The sequence below is a fragment of the Panthera uncia genome (assembly GCF_023721935.1).
Source record: "Panthera uncia isolate 11264 chromosome B2 unlocalized genomic scaffold, Puncia_PCG_1.0 HiC_scaffold_24, whole genome shotgun sequence".
NCBI classification, from domain to species: domain Eukaryota; kingdom Metazoa; phylum Chordata; class Mammalia; order Carnivora; family Felidae; genus Panthera; species Panthera uncia.
The window spans coordinates 33,513,763-33,538,883 of record NW_026057580.1 but is presented as its reverse complement, the minus strand read 5'-3'; the positions used below and the strand labels follow the sequence as shown (position 1 = coordinate 33,538,883).

Sequence of the window (25,121 nt, the reverse complement as noted above, 5' to 3'; positions counted from 1 at the left end):
TATCACACCTCAAGTGACTGGGTTAAAAAGCCAATGGGACCGCTATCGTGCCATCTTGAAATTTTGTGAAGCAAGATTGTTGCAGTGGCATGAGATTGGGATTAATTTGCAGGCAACTCAAATGTCTGCAACACCTGTGTCATTTCTGGACCATGGGTAAGGGTGGGGAGACCTTAAGGTGCTTCTTTACTACAATGAACATCAATCAAGTGCTTGCGAAATTGATTGATTCATTGGCCTTGAATAACATTTCATTTGTTTTTGTAGTCTCAAGTCTTTATTTAAATTTTAGTTAGTTAACATACAGTGTAAGAACCGTTTCAGGTGTAGAATTTAGTGATTCATCACCTACATATAACACCCAATGCTCATCACAACCAGTGCCCTCCTTAACGCCTATCACCCATTTAATCCATCCCTTGAAAAACATTTCAAACCATTATAATTCTGGATGCTAGGGTATTATTAAACTCTTTGATTGCCAGAGTGGCAAAGTCTCAATCTTATTCCAATACATTATAGTCTAGCCAATAATGTTATAGCTGATTGTAGTTTTTCTGCCAAGTCTAGTCTCATATCACAGTGGAGACCAGTTAGGACCAGTTATCCTCTATTTTATTCTGCCATGTGCAGGCACACAACAAAGAACTGGCGGCTGGTATTATATTTTGCTTCTGGTTCACCAAGGAGCTTTTCAAAGTCAGTACACTGTAACCAATGTTAAAAGTAATTGAAACAGGCATGAAATTTTTTTTTCCTTTACACTGAATTCTGATTTTCCCACAAGGAAAGACAAAACAGACTTGAACCTAAAGCTTCATTAAAGTTTCATATTTGGTGATCGAGTAGTGGTGGTGGTAATAATAACTAAAACAGGTCAGAGTTACAGGCCAAAAAAAAAAAAAAATCCTACTTACATCCAAGGACTGACAGTGACAATGTCAAACTCAAACTTGTCACCAAAATGTATTCCTCAATTTTTACTCTATATTAGACAAATAGAAAATTCTATGTAAGAAAAGCCCATTTATGCTTTTTAAGCACCCTGATACCCTTAATATGCCAATTTAAAGTTTCCAAAATGCTTTCATTGCCACTAACCTATTTTATCCTTGCAACAATTTTATAAGATAGCAAGCACAGATAGGATTATCTCCATTTCTCAGTTGAAGATGTGACCTCAAGTGGGCTTCTTGACTTGTAAAAAACCATGTTAGGCACAAAATATAATCTACCTATTTTCTGCTGTGCCAACTAACTTTCCTTTGAGAAAAGGAAAAATGTATAACCACATATTGTTCCTTATAAAGCATTTCCTCACTTTCATTTTAGAAAGCATTTGTGATTTGCATAGATTTTTCAGAATTTACTTTGTGGGATGAACAAATAAATGTTTCTTTCTTAAAGAAGGAGGATTGTACAGTATAAAATATGTTCTCAGACATGTACTTGTTTATTAATTTAGTAAACTTTTATCATGTGCCTATATACTGGCTATACAAACTTAAATAAATCATGGATCTTGTCTTCTTCAGTTCAGTCTCTTGAGGGTGATGGGTTGAGATAAGTAAACAATGACAGTACAACATATGATAAGGGCCATGATAGTGAATGGAGAGGCACTGGGAAAAAGCTCCTCACTCAGATTAGGCCAGGAGGCATGAGAGTAGACGTCAAGCATATTTAGTGTAGAAAGTGATATCTAGAGGAACCCTGGGGATGAATAAGTATTATCCAGGAGAAGACAGAGTCCAGTGTTGTAGGCAAAGAGGCTCTCATTTGGGAATTCTCACACTGATCAATTCTTCCCTTTTCAAATATTATTAGTCTTCCCACACTGCTCCTTACATTTTAAGACTAAGAATAGTCAAATACTCATATAAGTCCTCAGACAAAGCCCAAGTGCCCACAACTTGTCCTTAAGCCTTGGTTTTATTCTTGTTTTATGTTTTGATTTCTCACCAATTGAAATCTGAAGTTGCTGGCCATTACTGAAGATCAACAGTGACCACAGGTCCCTCAGAAGACTTAGAGAGTGATGAATAGTAGTATCCATATATTCTGGGTGGTTAAAGTATACTTATAGAGGACCCTTGTCTCCATTTGGAGAGAGCAAATATTCAATATTGATGTCTGAGAAATTTTAAATTAAAGTGAAGTGTACCCAAAACATAAGAAAACAATTAGGAACACTGTATTTTTCAATTTTTCTTCATGAAATTAGATTCATTCTGATCTTTGACACTCTGGATTAATTGAATACCTTTTTCAGGATCAACACGGGCTTTTCTTTAGTAAATACATCAAAAGCAAACATCCCTTCTAAAGTTATTTACAGATGTCAAAAGGTAGCCTTAAGAACTGCATAACAAAAAATGCAATTGGAAACAACATTTGATGGAGCACAAATGCTAAAAGACTCTTTTATATTGTACTTGCTTGTGATTTCCCTCTATCCTATCTTGTGTCTCTTTCCCTTTTCTAAATTGGAAAAGGAAACCAATTTCAAGAGGTGTTCATAAAGCTTGCAATATAGCTGCTCACGTGATCTACAACTCAAACACCTTCTCATCATTCATGGTTATTTAGTGGGCTCAGAGCATTTTATATTTTTTCCCAGTGCACTGCTGTAATACATTGTTAGTTTGATTTGAAAGCAATAAATCCCATATTTCCTATTCTCCTTTGTGCCCATATTTTAGGATGGTGCCATTTATCCCACTGCAAAGCTCAGTTTCCTGGCAGCATACCATAAAAACATGTTATTTTATGACAGGTTCTTTATTGTTTGTTGTCAGTATGATTGCCTAGGAGAGTTATTTGGTACAGCTCTATTAGAAAACAAAGTTAGCCTTTCTCCCTTTTCAGGGATGTGCACTAGGGGTTTGGGCTTAAGGAAGGATACAAGTTTATGTGGTTTCACAAATACATGATTCAAAACCTTTTTATCTTACCTATGCATATTCAAAATAAACCAAAGTGGAAAATAATCAGAAGATATGATGCCTTTCAAAGTATATTTCAAAAGTGCTGCTCTATGTTATTTTTGTTAAAATCAGAGAAAATGTGAGAGCAGATAGAAAGAACTGGCAGAACTAGTGACAGAGAAACTGTCCTTTATTCTGCTCTATACAATTAAATTATAATAACCTCCACATGCAGAAACAATGGAAGTTTCATAAATGATAACATGGGAAAATCCACTGTGAGGTTGTGGATAATATTATTTTGGTATTTAAGAAATATTGTAGGAAAGTTATGTTTTCAGTGATTTAAGAGATGCATACTATTGCATAATATCTAGACTATTAAGTTTGCTTACTAAGTTGTTTTCGACAAGTACATCTACAAATACTCTTTCACTTGTAAGTACGAAATAAATACAAAAGAAATGGTTATGTTAACAATATATATCCATAGGAAATACTTTTTATAACACTTTGGGGTGATTTGACTGGAATACTTTTGAATACTGACTGAAGACAATTTTTTGGAGATAAAAACTGCTGTATTATAAACGGTATTAACAATATCAGCTGGATTTTCCACTAGGTGGCGATGAAATGAGGAGTACACAGAAAAAAAAAATCTGCTAACATAGAAGGAGCCATAATTGGAGGAAGGGACTATGGATAACTAGAATAAAAACTAAATAATGGTCAAACTTGCTTTTAATGGAAAATTGAAAACACTAAAATTTTTTATTGGCCTCAGCTATGCCCATACTGTTGCAGTTTTTAAAAAGTCAGTGCTGTTAGTTTGTCTGTTTCCATTAAAATGTGTGTGGGCTAAGATCATGAAGAAATCTTTGTTATGTAGCCTGGGTGGTTGTAAGGCAAGAAGCTAATTCAATGTCATTTTTCCTTCTCTTTGTGTTAATGTCTGTGTTTGGTTTCTTTGGTTATAATGTAGTGTCAATAGAATCATGGACTTTCCAAGCTGGAGGAAACTTTGATTGTATCCATTGCAAATCTCTAAATTTACACATGAAGAAATTGAAACCTAGACAGAAATTGAAACCCAGACAGGGGAAAGGGTTTGCCCCCAAGCCATAATCAAATGAGAAGATAAATACTATCAATTCTTAATTCACTGTTTCTAATTCATCTTTATATATTCACTAATTAACATCTGGTAACTATTTGTTAAACATCTCTTAAGTTATAGACAGAAATTAAAGCTCCAATGGAGTTTACATTCATTTGGGGGAAGGGAGATGGACACAAGGGTATAAATGAATACATGTATAGAATGCTCAGTGTTCATAAATATTATGGACAAAAATGAAGCAGGAAATTGGATGCCTGGGGAGAAGGCCTCATTGACAAAAAAAATCTTAACAGAAACCTGAAGGGGTTGGGGGTATTAGCATATGGCCCTCTGAAAGAGGAAGGTTCTGGAAAGAGAGAATATGGAGTGAAAAGGAACTGATGTTGGTGTTGTGTGTTATGTTTGAGGAGGGCATGGAGACCAGTGTGGCTGGAATGAGACTGAGACAAGAAGGCAGTAAGCCTGGAGAGGTAACATGATGGAGTGAAGGTGGGGAAATTGCCTTAGCACTTGGCTTACATGCTGTATGAGATGGGAGGGTATCAGATGGTTTTGGATAGATAAGTAACATGTTCTCATCTTTTCAAAGTGTCTCGCTGGCTGCTATTTTGGCAATATAACGTAGGGGGAAAGAAGGACAATGCTTAGGGGCACAACAAAAGGAGACCTTTAGAGACTACTGCAATAGCTCAGGCAGGGCTGGTCTTGGTTTGGAATAGGGTAGCAGTGAAGGTGGTGCAGGGTGGTCAGATCCTGACCCTTTTATTTTTCTAAATATTATATATATATATGCACACACACACACACACACAGAGAGAGAGAGAGAGAGAGAGAGAGAGAGAGAGAGAGAGACGCAGGAGCAGAAAGAGAGGAGGACAGAGGATCTGAAGCAGGCTCTGTGTGGACAGCAGAGAGCCTGATGTGGGGCTCAAACTCAAGGACCAAATGGTGAGATCATGACCTGAGTCGAAGGCAGATGCTTAACCAATTGAGTCACCCAGGTGCCCCAGATCCTGACCCATCTTGAGGGTAAAGTAAACAGAGCTGAAGTGTAAGAGAAAGGAAAATCAAGAGTGACACCAATATTTTTGGAGTGATTAATCAGAAGTATACAGTTGCCATTTATTGAGATGGGAAAGACTATGGGAAGCACGGTTATCAGTGAGAATATCGAGAGTTGGTTGGGAACATCTAAGTTCAATCGGGATTTTGATCACTATTAGACACCTAAGAGAAGATGCAAGCAGGCAGTTAGGTATGTTCTTCTGGAGTTCAACAGGCAGGCCCAGCTGAGAATAGAACTCTAGGAGTTGTCAGCATATATGTGGTATTTATTTAAAGCCATGAAACAAGAGGAATCACTGAGAGACGAATGCTGCAGAGACGTCATAGAGCTGGACGGTGAAACAACCAACACTTAGAGGTTGCTGAGATGAGGGAGGTTCAGCCAGAGAGACCAGGAAGAGCAGTGATGTAGGAGAGGACCAGGAGATGGTGGAAAGTCAGGGACTCTGAAAGTCAAGGGAGAACAGAATTTTAAGGAGGATAGAATAGTCAACTCACTCAAGTGCTTGTAGATAGATCAAATAGGATGAGAACTGAGATTTGACCACTGCATCCAGAGACCCATGACAGTGACTTTGTGGAAAGACCCATTGGGTTGTTGGGGGTGAAAGCCCAGTTGCAAAGGGTCCAAGAGAGAATGGAAGGGAGAGGAATTGGAGGCAACAAATTTAGACAGCTCTTTTGCGTTTTAACTGGAGGGAAGCAGAAAACCAGATGGCAGCTGAAGGGGGATATGGTATGAGGGGAAGATTTGTTTTTCTTAAATGGACAGACAGCTCAGGATAACTCATCATAGTTCAGAGTTTAATACTTCTTTATGTTCTACTAAAGTAGCCTCTTTTTGGCTCCAAGGACTGGACATTTATGACCACATGAATCCCCTTGAAGCGCCCTTTTAAATTAGGCCACCTTTCTCTATCCATTTCCCTGGTGCAGAAAAATCATTGATGACAGTCCTAATTAGTTATCCAATCCTACTCAAATTCCTTAGCTTAGAATTCAACAGAGGAAAAAAAAATCTAATATCTATTGTTTGCCACAGTGAGTCTCGTCCCTTCTCTATACATCACTTCCTCCTCTTACTGTCACCTCTTCAGAACTCTGACCTGAGCTTTACCCTCCCATCTCTGCTTATGAAAATTGCAACTGCTCTTCAGGGCCTCACTCACATGTTACATGTTATATGATCCCCTTGTTGATGACCTTAGCCATGTTGCACATCAACTGCAATAGTATGTATTGTCAAAAGCAGTTCTGGCCTAGATGCTGCCCTATGTACTCAACATTTTTGTGTCTTTCACAGTATCTCTCTCAAAGCACAAGAATGTGTTATATAAAGATATGTTGGATAAAAAGATGAATAAATTACTACATGCCAGGTCTGCTAACTCTATGTTTACTGCTCTTTCCTTTCACTGTTCTGCCTTTGCCCTTGGTGTGATTCAAATGACTGTCACCTACTCATATTTAATGACAATTCCTAGCACTGTGTCTGGAACTGCATGGCCTAGTCTACAGATAGTTGGGGAAATTTCTGATTTCGAAGCAACTCAGAACCTCCTGCTTAGCAACTAGGAAGCTTCGCTTGGAGGAGGTCCCTTATGATGGTAGAAACCAAATTTTGGTCGTAAACTGAAAAGAAAAATGAGATCTCAGAAGTCAAGTATTGCTTTAAATCTTTGTTGCCATTGAGTAGACGAAAGCTTAAAGAAATATTTCTCCTGTTAAAAAAACTTTATCTTTGAAGAGCTAGTTTTTAGGTATTTTGTACTTGTAAAGTTTAATCATAATTCAGTATGTAAAAAATCAAGCCTTGTGCCATTCTCATTAATTTCAAATCAAGTTCTATAGTTTGTCATTAGAATTCTCTTAGGAGGAAAAGGTAGTTGTCTGCTATTAGTTTTTACTTAATTTTTATGAAGAGCTTAAATACGTTAGTAATCTTTCTCAACAACCTAGGAAAATAAGTAGAAATCACTAGCACTATTAAAAGAACAGAGAGTTGGGGCCAAAATTCCTTGTGTTTTTTTTTTTGTTTGTTTGTTTGTTTTTAAGTTTTTTATGCTTATTTGTTTTTGAGAGAGAGAGAAAAAGAGAGAGAGAGAGAGAGAGAGAGAGAGAGGACATGAGCAGAGGAGGGGCAGACACAGAATCAGAGGCAGGCTCCAGGCTCCAAGCTGTCAGCACAGAGCCCAATGAGGGGCTCAAACTCATGAAACGCGAGATCACGACCTGAGCCAAAGTTGGATGCATAACTGACTGAGGCACCCAGGCGTCTCCAAAATTCCTTGTTTTAACATGTTGTCTGCTGGGCACTACTCATAAGCATTTTATTTTGAGAAGGATGAATTATGGTAGGGCATTTATGTTCTGTTTAAAGGATTAAAAAAACCCACCCTTCTTATTTCTCAACTTGTATTTTTCTCAAGTCTTAAAAACTGTAAACTCATTAGGGAGAGGAGAATATCTTTGGTTTTCCCTAGAATGTTTCCCTAGTGCGTGCTTTATATTTGGACTTCAAAAATGTTGACTGAAAGACTAAATTAAAATATTCGTCACATATACTTTGTCAGTGGGTATTCAAAGACAAGAATGATTCCAGGTATGAAAATGAGAAACGTGTGGAAATCAGCATTTTAGATGTGTAATGTAAGTGACTTTTAGTAAGGAACTCTGCCAATCTTCCTTCAAAATAATTAACATGCAAATTGGAATTCATATTTCATGCCAAAAAATGGTTGTTGTAAAGATGATTATTAGTGTGTGGGTGGTGTTTATGTGGCTGCACAGATGTGTTCAGAAACCTCTGATCTATGTGGCACTCTGAACAACGCAGCCTGTATTCACAGATGAATTATCGTTCACTCCCCTATTATCCTGTGCCACAATTGCATCTTGCATATTTAAACAGGTGTACCAATTTATCCAGAGAATTACATTTTTGAGAAACCAGCTTAATGAATTACTTTGCATTTACAATAAGTAACTTTAATGAACTATCTAAACAAAGGATATACGTTTCCTGGTTAGCCATATAATTAAAGTTTCTCAGGGTGATTAAGTTATGAATTATTTTGAGAATCAAAATATCACACATATACAATGCATGCCTTATGCGAGTTACCAATTCACAAAGGACTATGTGAATAAAAGTATTTGAATGGTCTTTCTTATTTTGAGACTTAGGGAGGGGAGAGACACCTTTTCTTATTCTGGTAATATTTTTATCTAATCATTGAACAAAAAGAATTACAATCTTCTTTCCTATTTGATATTTTATTATACACATGAATATGTAACTGCATATAGCAATAATTGTCAGTTTTTGGAGAACCATTAGAAATTTGCTTCTGGATGTATTTCCATAACAAGCAAATAGGGAGAGGTCTGACTTCTTATGGAAGTTTCTTAGTCTTGTTGTGAAGTTTTCTACCAGATATTGGAAATAAGCTTACAAAGTTTTGATTTGTAGATCACTCTTCTTTTCTATTCATCTTTAAATTTTTTTTAATGTTTTTATTTATTTTTGAGACAGAGACAGAATGTGAGTGGGTTAGGGGCAGAGAGACAGGGAGACACAAAAGCAGAAGCAGGCTCCAGGCTCTGAGCTGTCAGCACAGAGCCTGATGTGGGGCTTGAACTCACGAGCTGTGAGATCATGACCTGAGCTGAAGTTGGACGCTCAACCAACTGAGCCACCCAGATGCCCCTATTCATCTTTAATATGAATGTTCAATCACCAAATTCCTTGGTTATTGGCTTAGAAAATTATGGCTTTTTCTGGAGTTGGGATATATTCTTGGGGGAGGAAAAAGAGGGGGTTGGAGAAGGCCCTTATTTTACAGCCAGGCACATTTGGAATGCTAGCTCTGTCTTTTACTAGCTGTGTGACCCGTGGCAAATGATTTAACCTCTTTGCCTCACTTTACTCATGTGTGAACGGCTTCAAAGAGTTGTTTGAGGCACAGCTAGGTATTTTAGTAGTCATTAAGGCAAATGTTGTTCCATTCTTTCTTTTATCTATTAAAATTTCTACTGCAGTTTAGAACAAAATCAAAATAAAATGATCCCAAACAGATAAGACTAATCTAATAAAAATAAAGTATTTGATTAAAGTGATTTTCTTAACTGTAAGGTAATTGTGTGGCTTGGAAAGCAGTTCCTTTGAAGGATGTCAGTAAACTATTGTTAAATAATTCATACTATGAATACACAGATATTTTTCATACTATTTGTAGAGAACTTTCCGTCTTAAAATATGCCTTGGTTTAGCTCTCACTTTCTTTTCATCCCACTTACCTCATTTTTCCAGATATCCATATTTTCTGGAGAAAAGCTATGGTAGGGTTGAGAGCAACGAGGACAGTTAGAATCATCTAACAAGAGGTGCAGGAATCTGAAAGCTTAATGTCTTACTTTTACCACTCTATAAAATGGAAAACTTCCTTTTGTTTAACTTTCCCTTCCTTATGGGTAGGAAGGATGGACTTCATCCTTCATCCTTTCCAGTTCTGATCTTCCATTCAGTATTTCAACTCTGGATGCTTCTGTAACAGTGGAAAAAAATGTATCTAATTTAATGCTAGATCCAGTAGATCTAGAGTCCATTTGGCAGGTAGGATGGAGTGTAAATCACTACTGGATGAAAGAAAAGAGATAATGTTTTAGATTTGGGACTCTGATACTTAACTAGGCATTTGCATAAAGCCAGGAGAATCAACTGACCAAGAAATATGGATCTGAGATGACTAGCAAAGAGCTTCCTCAATCTAAGAAGACGGGCCAGCATGATGCCATGATGCATGGTGGTGTACATCTTTTTTTTTTTTTTTACCTTGTCACCCGAGGCCTTCAGCTTCAGACCTGGTCACTCTTCCATTGTTCTGTTTCTCTCCTGCTCCCTTCTTATTTCTCCCTTAACACCTGCTAAAATGTAAGAACTTGTCAGGGCACATTTGACATAACACCAAATGTCTTCTATTATCTTGTTTTTCCCGAGTTCTAGATTTCCCTCTCAATTCCTCCATTTCCAGTCCTTCCAATTTCCATTTCAAGCTGTGAGTACTCCCTGGAGAATTTATTCTGTAGCATGCAAATTTTTTCTAGGACTGGATTTTCTTTCCTCTTCTTTCATCCTGGGTGCCACCTCTTTGGCTGTCTCCGTCTCTAATCTTCTCCTGTGTAAACGCTTAGCGCATGTGTGCTGTGTCACTCAGTAGGCCTGGGTTCCAGTCCACACCCTCACACAGGCTTCTGACTTGGACAGTTCTTTGTTCTTCCAAAGCCTCATGTGAATAGAAAATCTACATCTTGAGGATGTGGTAAGGACAGAAATGGAAATTCAATGCCAGAGGGCTCTTTCCTGCCTAAGGCTATGCTGGAGTAATGCTGGAGTATTGCAGAGCTACTGACATCTACATTCAATAATCTGAGAAATTTGGGAAGAGCTTCCAACCCATTTCCATCAGAAAATCTGTATTCAGGGAATAAGACTACTGGTCCACTGAGGTGAACCAGTCCAAGCTGGTCTCCACCCATTTAACAGTCGGACCACACTTACAAACTTCTCTCTCTCTTAAATGACCTGCTTGTGTCCTCCAAGAGAATGTGAACTGTATGCTGTCTTTCTCCAGTTTGAACTTCAGTGGATGCTGATCCACTGTGACCCACTACGCCCGAGGAGAGAAACCTGCCATGAACTGCCAGCTAGGATAACTGTGAGTCATTTGACCACCTGCAAAGGTCACTGCTACCCAGCCTACCTCTCACCACCTCCTCAAACACCCCACCTCCTCATTCTTTTTCTAAAGAGTTCAGGCTTTACTATACGGACCAGATACATTTCAAGGAAGCACAGGTCCCACCCACAGCCTGGCAAGTACAAACTACCTCCGGGTGTCTGGTTCTACTTTTGGTGGCTTACGACCCTCACTCCTCCTCCCCAAACACCTTTCCAACAACCCTTGAGGTCCGTTCGCTGCCCACAGTGGACCGGGAGAGACTACACTTGGGCAGACCCGCAGAGGCAGAGGCAGAGGCAGAGGCACGCGTTCAGGCCTTGCCAGTGAGGCGGCGGGGAAAGGGTTAAGGGGGACTGTTGTCATTCTATCCGTCCTCCAGCCGCAAGCTCTCCTCCAATCCCCAGGACCCTCTCCAGAGCCATTCATAAACAGGAGTAAAGTACGCCACCCGGGCCAGGCACCTTAGCAAAGACTACTCCTGGGGGCGCTTTTTTTTGTGTGTGGGGGAGAAGTGCCACTTAAGGCGTGTGACGGGTCCGGAAGCCTAGCGGGGCGGCAGGAGACACAGTCCGTGCAGGGGATTAGCAGAGGGTGGCGGGCATGGCCTGGACAGCAAGGGATCGAGGCGTCCTAGGACTGCCACTGCTGCTGTCTGGGCTCTGCTTGTGCTTGGCTCAAGTAAGTTGTGTGCGAGTTTGGGGGGTGGGGAGAGCCTTCTCACTTTCTCCCGGTTTTTTCCTCTCCAGGTCATCGAGACCACCGACCAGGTAAGCGGAGGGCGAGATGTGTTTGCAATTTTCAAGTGCACGCAGGGAAGAGTGGAGGAGCAGCCGTCGCGGGAGGTGTGGGGAAGGCGCAGAGCTTTCCCTGGGCTCTGCAGCCGCGTTCTTCCCGCAGCCTTGAGCACCTGCAGCGAGTACCCTCGGAGTCGGGGACCCTAATGACCCTCCGGTCATCTAGGAAAGGCGTCTCCTCCTCGACTGGGCCCCAACACTGCAAACAGAAGCTCTGAAGGCCATGACTTGAGACCGGGGTTTAATTGTTAGCCTGGCTGCTTCTTAATTCCCCCATTCCGCCCCTCTAGGACGCAGTCAAGGGCAGGCCTTGCTGGAGAAGGCGGGAATTCAGGCTAGCTGCGCTAAAGCTCCCTCTCCCGCTCCACCAGCCGGTGGTGGCAGCACTAAACCGCGAGTCCTGCTAGCGGTGCCCGCCGCTCTGGGATTGGAACCGAGCGGCCATGGCTGGCATCAGTCAAAATTTCAGCAATTTCCCGAAGGCTCTGGCATCTCCTCCCTCCCGCTGGGAGAGGACCAGGCGGGGGCGGGTGAGCCCAGCCGAGGTTTGAGGTTTCACTTACAAAGACCCCATTGTAACCTGTCTGGTCATTGGAGTTTAGAAAAACAAAGTTTTCCTTGATGAAAGAAGCTCCCCCCTCCCACACTTTCTTATTCTTTTAAATTAGAAGAGAAAAAAAAAATTCCCACATTCCCTAAGCTACATGCTCATACTATTTTCAGAAGCCAGTATTCCCTCTAGCACTATCAAAGCTTAGCTGTTTGCAAGCTGTTTAGCGTCAGTCTCAAAGTTGGTGTAATTTTAAAGCAAGGTGCAATGACCTTATGCAAGAACAGTGTCACTGCAGGTAAATCTGAAATGAGGCAAGGCCCTCCCTGGGTTTCAATGCTCTTTTGCCCCACTCCTCCCCAGTTTTCCTCTAGTATTCCCCCCCCCCCCCCCCCCCCCCCCCCCCCCCCCCGATTTTCACTGGAAGTAGAAAGATTTACAAAACGATCCGGTTTTGTAAACAAGGATCAAAGAAATCTATCTGAGGTGGAGCGCCTCCATTTTGGGCAGTTCATTTTGGCCAAAACACTGACTCAATTACTAATCAAATCGAGGTATTGAATGACCACCATTTTCATTACTGCATCCCTTTAAAAAAAAAAAGGCGTCAGGCCTTCCCTTCTTCAAGACCCCCTTTTGGTTTAATTTTAATGCGCACTGTTGGGGTGAGGCCCTGTGACCCCAACGCCCACTTTAGGGCCTGCATCTTGCTCTAACCACACCATTAAGCCTCACTCAGAACGTGGTGGAACCAAAGAAACCTGCGGTCGCTTGGGAATTTCATACATGTTTACCAGGTTTCAAAACTCCCTGCTCCAATGGGAAGTGTCCTTACCGCGTGGAGGTGGGGGCCTCAGAACATTGCATTCAGTTTCTCCTTGTTGCCCAACGTGCTCCATTAACCTGTATATGCTGTTTTTGTCAGAGAGGTCCCCCAGGCCAGCAGGGTCCCCCCGGGCCTCCGGGCCCCCCTGGAGTTCCGGGCATCGATGGCATCGACGTAAGTTTCTATTTCCAGTTCTCTGTTCCTCCAGTCCTGCCTTTTCCTACCCTTTCTCCAGCGGGATGGGTTTATTTTTGACAGGGCTAGATGCCCGCCACCTAAAGGCGGGATAGGACTAGAGTGAGAGCTGGGGTTGGATCCTAGAAGCCTGGAGATTTTCAGAGGGATGAGGTAGACATTCTCAGTTGTCCCCGTTGGTCAAGAATCCCCACCATTTAGCTTTACCCTGTCCCCGTCCCTGATTTGTGCGGTGAACACGCGTGGGAGTCTCCCCGCGGGCTCCCTAGCGCCTCCCACTCATGGACTACTCTTACCTTTTCTCCTACCCCTCTAGGGTGACCGAGGTCCAAAGGGTCCCCCGGGCCCCCCGGTAAGTTAATCAGCGCATTCGCGCTTCCTTTCCTTCCTTTAGACGTGGTTTGCACCACGTGAGCCCCAAGAGTCCCAACTTTGTATCTTTCTCACTCACTGCCTCGCCCGCTCCCCGCTCAGGGTCCTGCTGGAGAACCGGGCAAGCCAGGAGCTCCGGGCAAGCCAGGCACTCCGGGCGCGGACGTGAGTAGGCGTGGGTGCACGGGAGCGCGCGCAGTCCGGGACGCGCGCGCGCGCGCGCGGGGTGGGAGTGGGGGTGGGGGTGGGGGTGGAGGTGGTGCAGGGGAGGGAGGGAGCAACGTAGAGATACGCCGTAGAGATACGCCGGAGGGGTGCAGACTGCGGGAGTCCACGCGGGAACAGGGCTGCGGCCCCGAACTGGGCCTTGTACTCCATGCAGCTTCGGCAAAGGGTCCTGAGAGGGTGGAGCTACCTCGTGGCACCCTGGGTTGAGCCTGCAGCGCTGGCAGTACCTGCTCTCAGAAAACGCCCGAGGGTCCGCTTCCCTGCTCACCCGCCTGCTCGCTTAGCCCCACTTCCCGCACAGGGGGTGCTGGAGGGGGTAGAGTCTTACCCGGCTCTGCGGGGGCTTCTTTCCCAGGCACTAACTAGATTAATTTAGAAAAGGACCTGCAGGCCGGGAAGGGGTAGAGTACTCCTAAGTGCTAAGGAAGAGGAGAAAAAAGATACCTTTGAGGGGAAGTCCTGGAGTGGGAATGTGGGAGAGGGGCAGAGGCAGGGAAATGGCCAGCACACGTAGAATAGACAATTCAAAACTCGTTTTCCCTCTTTCCTTGTTTTCTTGACTGGCATCACTGACAGAACAAATAGTATAGGGTTGCTTGAAAACTGGGAACCAGCAACCTTTCTCCAATTTACCCACCTCCACACCTCTGCCTCCCCTCAACTGAGGAAAGCTCATACTGGCTTGTAGGATAAACCTAACCAGTAAATAATACTTTCTCAGACTCTCATGATTTCAGGACTCTCGGCTTCCCCTGTCTCTATGCGCTGGATTAATACTTATTGAGGTCCTACTACAGGCCAGCCCCTGACTTTAAAACTGGGATACAAAGTGAGGTAAAATAAGGTTTTCTGTTCTCAGAGAACATACAGTGGTGCATTCCTCAAGTTATCCTTCAAGTGACCGCTTTATGTTGTTTCCGAAACCCGAAGACTTTTTCTAAATCAAAGAAAGCACCTGAAAACCTATGATTATAATTCCCAAGAATTTTTGACTACAGAGTAAGACATTTTGAAGGAAAAAAGCTAGATTTTAGTGGTTATTAAGATATGCTTTCTTTATAAAAGATTACCATTATGAGGGTATTTGTCTATGTTATTTAGTACTTTAGGAAAGACTTTGTTTTACATTCCAAAGCCCTGAGTTTGAACTTTCCTGTGTGATGCATGAGGCAGTGCAAGAATCCTCCAAGAACGAATATTTGGATAACGAATTGAGTATCAAACTAATATTTGTATAATACAAATGAAATTATATAATTTGTTGGCTTTCAAGCTCTTTCCGACACACCGAATTACTTGAAACTGTCACATCATAATAGAAAAGTCTGATACATACAAGGCCACTCAATAAACCAGTAGCCCAATATGGGTTGGATTTATTTCTGCATCCCTATGAAACTTGGACCAGTCTTTTGTGTAAAAAGAAAATTTATGATTACATTATTATTATTAGTTTTGTGGTGGTTGAAGCATAAACTAATCACCTGGTCTTCTCTTGGTAATGAGTTGAAAGAATTTCAGAGAGAGGGCTAGAGTTTTCTGTGCTTCAGTTAACGGTGCTTTTGTAGCATGCTCGGCCTGCTACAAATTCTTCCTTACCTTTTACCATGAGGTCATAAAGACAATGCCTGCTTTTGCTTTGTAAAGTAATTCCTTCTCTTCAACAGAAATTTTGGGGTAAACAAGTGAAAGTGCTTCAAAATCTCTGGAAGTACCATGTAGTTAACAATGACAAGGAGTTTTATCTTCGTCTATAGCGGCAGTATCGTAGTAAGAAACTCACGTGTGTGCCAGCATTGTAGGCCTTTCCTAGAACAAAAGTTAACTATACTAAGCAAAAAGTTAACTACACTAATTGTATCTGTGTAGAACTTTTTCCCTCAAGTACAGTCACAGACATTATTCCCTTTAACCTTACGATAACCTAGAAGGCAAGTTCGGCTAATATTATTTTTCACAGATAAGAACACTGAATAATTTTGAGGACAACTAGTTTCCTCAGGGACCCAGATTTATACAGTGGTTAAGATAGTGAAAGAAACTAGATTTCTTCATTTTTAACCTTCTCTCTCCAGATAGTTTTGCCTCATGCGGATACAAAATGAAGATCTTAAATGGATGAATAATCAGAAAACTGAGAGAAAAAGAGTGATAGTGAATTTTTAGTATCTGAATTACCAGCCAAGAAAAATGATTTATAATTAATATTTTATAATTATTTGTAGACATTGGTACGGTTCTAACAGATTTTGAAATGGAGCCATAAGGGAGTTATAAGATTCTGGCTTATGCTATTCTTTGGCTCCTTTGACATGTTAAACAAGTCTTTTACCTTGAGACGACACATTGAGAATAATGAAATATCAGTAGCTGGATCAGATTGATGTTTGTTTATCCCTGAACATAGGGGAGCTAAGTAATTAGGAGAGCTTCAGTGATCTTTTCTTGTCGGGTGAACCTGAGTGTATTGGTGGGACCTTAAACCTCCAACCTCCTTGTCTTCTGCTCTTTGGCTCATTGCAAAGCTGTTCTTTTTGGTAACGTTAACAAATGGTTAATGAGATGATGTTTGGAAGAATATAGAAGGAACGTGATTTAAAGGGTAATTATCCTAAGTGAAGTGGATTTTTTGACAGAAAATGTAAAAGACTCATGGCAAATATGCTTGTAGAATTATGCCTCGAGTCTCACAAGCTGAGTAGTTAGAATGCTGGAAGGAAATGACTGTTGAAGGCTGGTGTTCTCTGCCAAGCAGTAGCATGAAAGTTCCGAACACAGTCAGCTTCAGCATCGTCCCATATAGAACTTTATCTTCATAAACATTCATATGAAAGCAACGAAAGCAATTCTTTCTGCCACTGGTAGAAATATATATATATATATAACCTTGGTTATAACCTTGCACCTAAAGGACAACTGTGTTATTATCAATAATCAATAGAGATATTCTTACAGGCTCTATTTGCTGTGACATGCTCAGTGAGCTTTGTAAAATAGTGTTTTATTCATTCTTATAGCATCTAAGATAGGCAGAAGAATAATTAGAATTAAATACAGGAATTATGGTTAAACTATGTCACTTAAAAAAATTTTTTTTAACGTTTATTGATTTTTGAGACAGAGAGACAGAGCATGAACAGGGGTGGGTCAGAGAGAGAGAGGGAGACACAGAATATGAAACAGGCTCCAGGCTCTGAGCTGTCAGCACAGAGCCTGATGCGGGGCTTGAGCCCACGAACTGCGAGATCATGACCTGAGCCGAAGTCGGATGCTTAACCGACTGAGCCACCCAGGCGCCCCTATGTCACTTTTTATAGGAAAGAGGTTAGAACATCCTCTAGTTGTATTCAACTACTATCCCTGGCAGATGTTATATGATTAGAATAGTGAGTTATTAAGGAATTATTCTGAAAGGTCAGTGTAAGTGGAAATAGTCTGACATCAAAGATCAGTTTGATCACAGAAATGTGAGGAAGCCGTGAAATACAGAGCCCAGGTTATTCTAGGATAATATCTAGAATTTTGTGTGTTCATTTGTTTGCAGAACCCTTTGTGAATCAGGTTTTAAGCTCCCAGAGGGCAGGGAACGTGTCTTATACTTCATGTAAACTCTTTACAACATCTCTTTACAACATCTATAGCAGTGCTGAGCATATAATAATGATGATAATAAACAGCTAATATTTATTCAGGGCACACCCCGCCAGGTACTATTTTAGGCATTTTGCTTATATAATTTTATTTTCAAAATTATCATATCAGATAGATATTAATATTATGCCTATTTTGCAGATCAGGAAACTGAGGTACTATACAGTTGAGCAACTTGTCATGGTTGTACAGTTAATAAGTGGCAAAGTTGGGGTTTGAACCCAAAATAAAGATGATATAGAGGGATAAGTGTAATATCCTTCCACCTAAGATGCTAATCTAAATTAAACATTAAGTACTCATGTATCGAGTATGTGTTAGATGCCAGGGGAAATGTTCCAGGATTATTATAATGGATATATAGTCCTTGTCCTTATGGAGCTTATGCTTTTCTACATAGCTGTTTCATAACAGAGTTCACTGTAGCATCTGACACCAAAACGTATTTTCAATTTAATTCAGAGACCTTCCTAGTGATAGACATATTTTATCATGTCATATGGAAGATACTTTACATAAGTGGTAACCTGGAAGCAGCCTTCATGTTGTTCAATAATTTACTTGGTTCTGCTTTATTTTTATGCAGTTGAAATTCTACCATATATAATAGCTATTGTCCACCAATCTTGTCAGTTATTCCAGTCACAGATTGAAGATTGTTAGTTGGTTGCATGTGTGGGAATTGACCAGGGTTGATTTTGGAGGGCATTCACAGGAAGTGGTAGTTAGAGGTTCTGTTAGTCAGATATGCTCTGAGGTATGTAAAGTCTGTGTGTCATATGCGACTCCAGAGAGCGCTCCTGTCTGTATGGTTGGTTTGCTGAAATACAATAGCCAACATTCCATTACTACAGGTGCTCAGCAACTAAGATGCTGGGGCTTGTTCCCAAATTACAGTGTTGTATTTAGACTAAGGTGATTGAAAGTCAAAGTTGGTGAAAAATTGTTTTATGTGTGTTTAATAATGTTCTTTGGTAAACTTCCTGTAATTAGCATTTTCAACTTTTTTTTTACTTCCATTGATTCACTCTTTGGAGTTATGAGGAAAATGGATTAATGTACAGAAATGTAAAAATGGTGGCCAATGAACTAGTTTTCAAGCATTTTAGTGATATTTATGAAATGAAAACATTTTAGTGATATTTATATAAACTATGAGGGATTAAATATGGATTTTGGTGATCCGTTTTTACGTTGGGCTTTCATATTTGCAAGGAACTCCTCCCTTGATTAATACCGTTTGAACCTTTTTCAAAATCTTGGTAATAGTTTTGTAAGATGTTTATGTATGCATGCACATATGTGTATATATGTATATCTCCATATCTCCATCCATACATATATATATATATATACACACACACACACATATTTATCTTTGGCGAGGTATATTTCAAGATCACATTATAAGTGACATCTAAAAGTGTCAAAGAGTAAAGAAAAAATTTAAAAGATGCATCCTCACTAAATATGGAAATTCATGTATACATGTAGTATTATTATACTTTATAATGTATTTTATATTGAGGGTGATGGTAAGAAAAGTACTGGTAGGGAAAATGAGAATGTTTAGAGGATATGCTTTAGTAACTGCTTTAGTATTAAATATGACCGATATAAAACATGTTTTACTGTAATTGGCTTAAATTCTATATACCAAGTGACACACATGAAAATATATACTTAATTATACCTATTATTACTAAGGAAAATAATGTAGAAACAAGCATGCTCTCAAACATTTTATTTTAAAGGTTAATGTTCTTCAATAAGCAACTGTCATTGCTGGAAGATGGCTAGAGGACTTTAGATAGCTATAAGGCAATAATGAGATTATGTTTAATTCCTATTGAAGAAACATTTTATTAACTCTCAAGACACCATTAGAGAGTTATAGAGACATATAATATTTTTATTTTATAAATGAAGTGAAGGAAGTACATAAGCATGGGTAACTGACAGAGCCAAGATCTGTTGTCCCATTAGACTTAGCTATTAGAACGCTATAATTGTTATATTGCATTTTTCCAAAGTGGAGACAAAAAATACTAAATTATTGGACTCAGTGAGAAACAATGCAATTAGAAGGAAGCTAGGAGCATGATAAAATTTATCAACAGAAATTAACAGTCAGATTTAATGTTAAACATTACCTTTGAATAAGAGTATGGGAAGGTATTTCTTTGTAAATATTTGCATCATACAAAAGTTACCATTCTGTACATAATTAATAAACAAAATGCAATTATGCACTTAGGGATTTGCCTAAGGATGCTATAATAGTTCTAACATCATCTTGCTTTGTTAGGGGTTAACAGGACCTGATGGATCCCCTGGCTCTGTGGGACCAAGAGGACAAAAAGTAAGTTAGCCACCTGTTATTAATTGCTGGTATTAGATGCTGAAGTATAATTTTATTGTAGTGTTTGCAAATCAACTGAAAGATTAGTTATGAAACAGTGGAAATACACTTGTTCAACTAAAATCATGTTTTAGTTGATTTAAGTTAAATGAAAAAACACCAAGATGGGGTATTTTAATGATTTCAAAATTCATGTAAATTACATATTTACATATTCATGCTACAAGGGGCTAAGTACAATGAAGTTATTTTTATTTTTAGGGAGAACCTGGTGTTCCGGGATCTCGTGGATTTCCTGTAAGTAATTATAAAGTGACAGAATTGAAAACCTCCTACCTTTTTCTGTCATTGTGAAATTTTTTTTTATTATATGAAATTTATTGTCAAATTAGTTTCCATACAACACCCAGTGCTCATCCCAAAAGATGCCCTCTTCAATGCCCATCACCTCCCCTCCCCTCCCTCCCACCCCCCATCAACCCTCAGTTTGTTCTCAGTTTTTAAGAGTCTCTTATGCTTTGGCTCTCTCTCCCACTCTAACCTCTTTTTTTTCTTCTTTTTCTTTTTTTTTCCTTTCCCTCCCCCATGGGTTTCTGTTAAGTTTCTCAGGATACACATAAGAGTGAAAACATATGGTATCTGTCTTTCTCTGTATGGCTTATTTCACTTAGCATCACACTCTCCAGTTCCATCCATGTTGCTACAAAGGGCCATATTTCATTCTTTCTCATTGCCACGTAGTATGTCATTGTAAAATTTTTAAATGCAGTTTTTGACATAATATGCATCACAAAGGAATTCATGACTTTTCTGCTATGGTAAGCATTCTATGAGTAGAAAAATTTTAGAGAAATTTGAACGCACACTATAAATACATGTGTCTATTTGCAGGTAGTTTTTCCCAATAGACAACTCCCCCTTTACTTCCCTTGATAGAAAACATTTCTTGCATAATAACGGCAAATCTAAATATGCAGTATTTAGACCATAATATCACACCACTTTCTTCACAACTGGTTGTATCTCTAATGAAACGTCAACCATCAGATATAATTACCAGCCTAATCCTCTGGCTAGTCTTTTCCCGCATTGCCCAATCTCACAATTTGTGTTATTTCTTTATCTGTTAGAGGGTTTGGTTCTTAGGCTGCTTTTCCTTTCCATTTTACTCTTTATTCCTCTTTTGTTCTTATCATTAATCTGTATCTCTCCTCTTTGTTTTCTATTTGCACTGTTTTCATGGCCATATTTCACTGTCTGTCAACTTTTCCATTATAAACCTACTTTCAGAAGTGAATAGCTTTGCTGGCCTTTCTCCCGTATTTTTTTACTCAGAGCTCAACATCTTATAGAGATGCCTTAAAAAAAAAATTAGTGACATTTGAAATTTGTCAAACATCTAGATCTATGATAATGAAATAATTTATTGATTACTTTGGTATTTTCAAGCATGACACATTTCCCAAATTGATTTACATATTAAAATGTTCAAATAGGAGTAATTCTTCAAATGCCTTGAAATGCCTTGGAAAAGCCCCACTTATTATTAAAACATACTGCTCATGTGAAATTCTTGCTTGTTTTGGCTGCCTAAATAATTAGAAATAATAATATCATTATCATAGGGTGTACATTGATTCTACTAAATGGTTCATATAGGGATGTTTTAGAAAAGGAAGTCTAGAATGAAAAGCTAACATGAATATAGTATTAGAGATAGCTGTGAATAGAAGTTATTCCAGCCAATGTAGGAGAGAAAGGAGTAATAAGGATTCCCAATTGGGGAATATTGAACCTGGAAAGCAAAGATAGAGAAAAAGGGATTCTAGACAGCTGATGTTCAGTTTTATGAAGTTCAACAAGCATACAGTTAGGGTTTAGCATATACTAGTCCCTGTGGTAGGAAATGAGGCTGGGAGGATGAATAAGATGTGGGGTCAGTCCTTGATTATATGCAGTTCAGTGTTGCTAAAGATAAATAAAGTACAAAGGAGAGGGAGACGAAATAACTAGCTCTAAGATCAGATTCAGGATATCAAATTAGGATCCTGTCATAAGTCATTTCAAGAGTGACACCATTTTATTCTCACTATCTACTGGATTTGTCTAGAAACATAGTCCACCTGTCAAAAGAACGTGGTTTCTGGTCCTTTTCTCCCGCCTCCACCTGCCCCCCCCCCTTTCTGTGCTGAATGTTCGGGAATTTCCAAACATCACATTATAAATTATAAAGCACCACACTGTATTGCTTTTAAGGTAGATTTCTTATAAAACATGATGAAAAAAAATCTTTAAACTTAGATTTAAACTGATGTGCTTCTTTGTGAGTGATGCTAAATTCTCCTGAGGGCAAGCGTGGATGACTACTTTACTTTGATTTCTTACAAGAACGTTTGGAAAAAATATTATTGGTTAGCTTAGACATCAAAAGAATATTTGAGGTGCTGAAACAAACTTCTTCCGTAGGAGTAGAGCCATGTTTGCTTTTCTTTATCCAGTCGTTACTTTAGAATGAGCATCATGTTATTTAGTGACAAAGTTTATACTTTGTTTTTGAACTGAATTAATGTCTGTCTGTATTTATACTAAGTTTAAATTAATTTTTATTTTAATATTTTAGGGCCGTGGTATTCCTGGGCCCCCTGTAAGTATCATCTCTGGGTGTGTTTCTACACAGTCTATAACAATGGCCAATTTCTCAGCTCCCAAGCTTACTCTCCAACTGACAGTACCCAGTGGTATTTATAGTGTCCTACATACATGATCTTCGGTGACTACTGTGACAGCACTTCTATCCTGCTAAACAAAAAATTTTATTGATTTTAGAAATTTCTGTTCCTTTTTAATTAAAATTTAGTCAAATGAGCTATTATGTTATTGGAAACCAAAGCTAGCACAGATATATAATTCTAAATCAGTTGTTTATCATATTTGATATCATTTATGGTAGGTTGTAAAAAACATCCATAAGTCACCACATCCCTTTATTTATTTAGAATTACCTTTTTTAAAAAAATTGAAGTATAATTAACATACAGTGTTATATTAGTTTCAGTTGTACAATGTAATGATTCAACAATTCTGTAGACAACTCAGAGCTCACCACAGTAAGTGTGCTCATCATCTGTCACCAAACAATGTTATTACCATCTTATTGACTTATTGACTATGTTCTCTATGCCGTACTTTTCATCTGTGACTTATTTATTTATAACTGGAAGTTTATACTTCTTAATCCCCTTGATCTATTTCATCACCTCCCTCCTGCCCCACATCCACCTTCCCTTTGGCAACCACTAGTTGTTCTCTGTATTTAAGAGTTTGTTTTGTTGTTGTTGTTTGTTTCTTTGTTTTGTTTTTTAGATTCTACATATAAGTGAAATCATATGGTATTTGTTTTTCTATGTCTGAGTTATTTTACCTAGCATAATACTACTTACTAGGTCCATCTGTATTGTTGCAAGTGACAAGATCTTACTCTTTTTTATGGCTGAAAAATATTCCATTGTGTATATACATACAGGGTCCTCCTGGGGCAGCAGGACTCCCTGGAGAGCTTGGCCGTGTTGGACCAGTTGTGAGTACCACACTGCATTTTGATAGACATTTACTGACTTAATAGAAGATGTTACTCAGAAGGCAAATTTCCCTAACTGTATATTTTCCCCTGCAAATCCAAAAAATGGTAGATGAATTTCATTCCAGTTCATAATATTGATGGGAACCATGGATAATAATGCTACCTCATTTTTGTAGAGTGATTTTAATTTTTTTTCCAAGGCTGTCAGCTAAACTTTTCTTCCCAACTTCCAGAATTAGTGATCAAATCAGGAGATGTCACCTCCATTTTATAGACTCTCAGCCAGAATTAAGGTCCAGTGTCTTTTGTATTAGGCTCTCTGCATAAAGTGAATAGCTGAAAATTATTGCCAAGTATATTTCTGTTAGGATCATTAAATTATAATTGAACCAACAGAACTTAACATTAGGCAATAAAGAGCTGAACTTTATAGAAGAAATTGTTGGTAATAAATTCTTGATGTTACTATCCAATATTTCAAAAATGTTGAAGTAGTGACATTATGTGGAGGATAGATAATTGTAAACGCATTGAGAGTAGGAGCCATGTATTATATATTTTTTCTTGCTTCTCCATATGTCTTGCTATTTGATAAAATTATTTACTGAACAAATGAATATGAAATGGTTATAAAGTTAAAATAATTGTAAGATGCTTTTGACTTCTTATGGTAGAATATTCAGAAGGAAAACATACACAAGGAGTAAACTGTGGACGTTAGGGCGAATTGAAACCATTTTCATTTGAATGGCTTATTTGTATTTAGCCATCTTGGATCTCCTGTGCCATTTGCAAGACAGTATGGTGATAGGCCAAGTCATAGGTTGTGGGTGAACAGTACCAGGGAGAGTCTGGCATTGCAGAGATTAACCTGCCATTCCATAGCTTCAGGCTGGCTGCAAACCTTCTTTTGCCACCATTATCTGGATGGTACTAGAAGTACTGGCTGTTTCAGTTCCTCTATAAATCAACTAGAAAAATAGGTGGTGTTTCCAGTTTGTTTCCAGAATAAAGCGATCATGCTATAGAAAAGAATTGGCTTTGCTTTTCACCCCAAACTTCCTTCTGCCTTGTTTTACTACTTTGGTGAGACTGTAGCTCCTTTATTCTTCTAGTTTTGTGGAGCTAATTGGATTATGGGCCACCCATCGATTTTAGTGGCAGGTCTATGCAAGACTGAGCTCTGTAGGGGTTTCTAGTAATATTCTCTCATGCCTTACCAGTTTTATGCACTGTGTTTTGACATGTGTATAACCACTGTGTCACAATTTTCAATAACTTAGGGTGACCCTGGGAAAAGAGGACCACCTGGCCCCCCTGGCCCCCCAGGACCCAGTGTAAGTTATTTGCAGCTTGAATTTTCTTGTGTCTGAGAGTTGGAATTAAATAAACCCAAGAACCAAAAATGGAAGAACTTGTTAATCGAGTCATCATCCTAAAATTCCAAAATGGCTACCAGTTTTTTTCCCCCATTCAGAACATGGGTCTTCTTAGGACAGAAAAGTAGAGGAATAACAATAGTTTAAAAGGAGGTTTTCTCAGGGAATGGCTTACTCATATATTTGAAGTCCTTTGACTTTTGTGATTTCTCAAATGCTCAAAACTTGGATGTATAAAAGGAACATTTTCAAATGAACTAGTTTTTACAAAGGATTTATACAGTAAGCAATTTAAAAAACAGGAGTTTAAGTAGGAGATAATTCATAT

The 25,121-nt window shown here is 39.2% G+C and overlaps 1 protein-coding gene across 1 annotated transcript in view; it reads left to right on the top strand.

Moving 5' to 3' along the window:
• COL9A1 (collagen type IX alpha 1 chain) overlaps window positions 1–25,121 on the top strand; it is an 87,496-nt gene that overhangs the window by 10,557 nt on the left and 51,818 nt on the right. Inside the window, exons 6-15 of the mRNA XM_049653878.1 lie at window positions 10,749–10,832; window positions 11,603–11,623; window positions 13,126–13,200; window positions 13,538–13,573; window positions 13,696–13,758; window positions 19,781–19,834; window positions 20,096–20,131; window positions 22,455–22,478; window positions 23,358–23,411; window positions 24,698–24,751. Coding sequence (XP_049509835.1) covers window positions 10,749–10,832; window positions 11,603–11,623; window positions 13,126–13,200; window positions 13,538–13,573; window positions 13,696–13,758; window positions 19,781–19,834; window positions 20,096–20,131; window positions 22,455–22,478; window positions 23,358–23,411; window positions 24,698–24,751 — 501 coding nt within the window. The remainder of the gene's footprint in view (window positions 1–10,748; window positions 10,833–11,602; window positions 11,624–13,125; window positions 13,201–13,537; window positions 13,574–13,695; window positions 13,759–19,780; window positions 19,835–20,095; window positions 20,132–22,454; window positions 22,479–23,357; window positions 23,412–24,697; window positions 24,752–25,121) is intronic.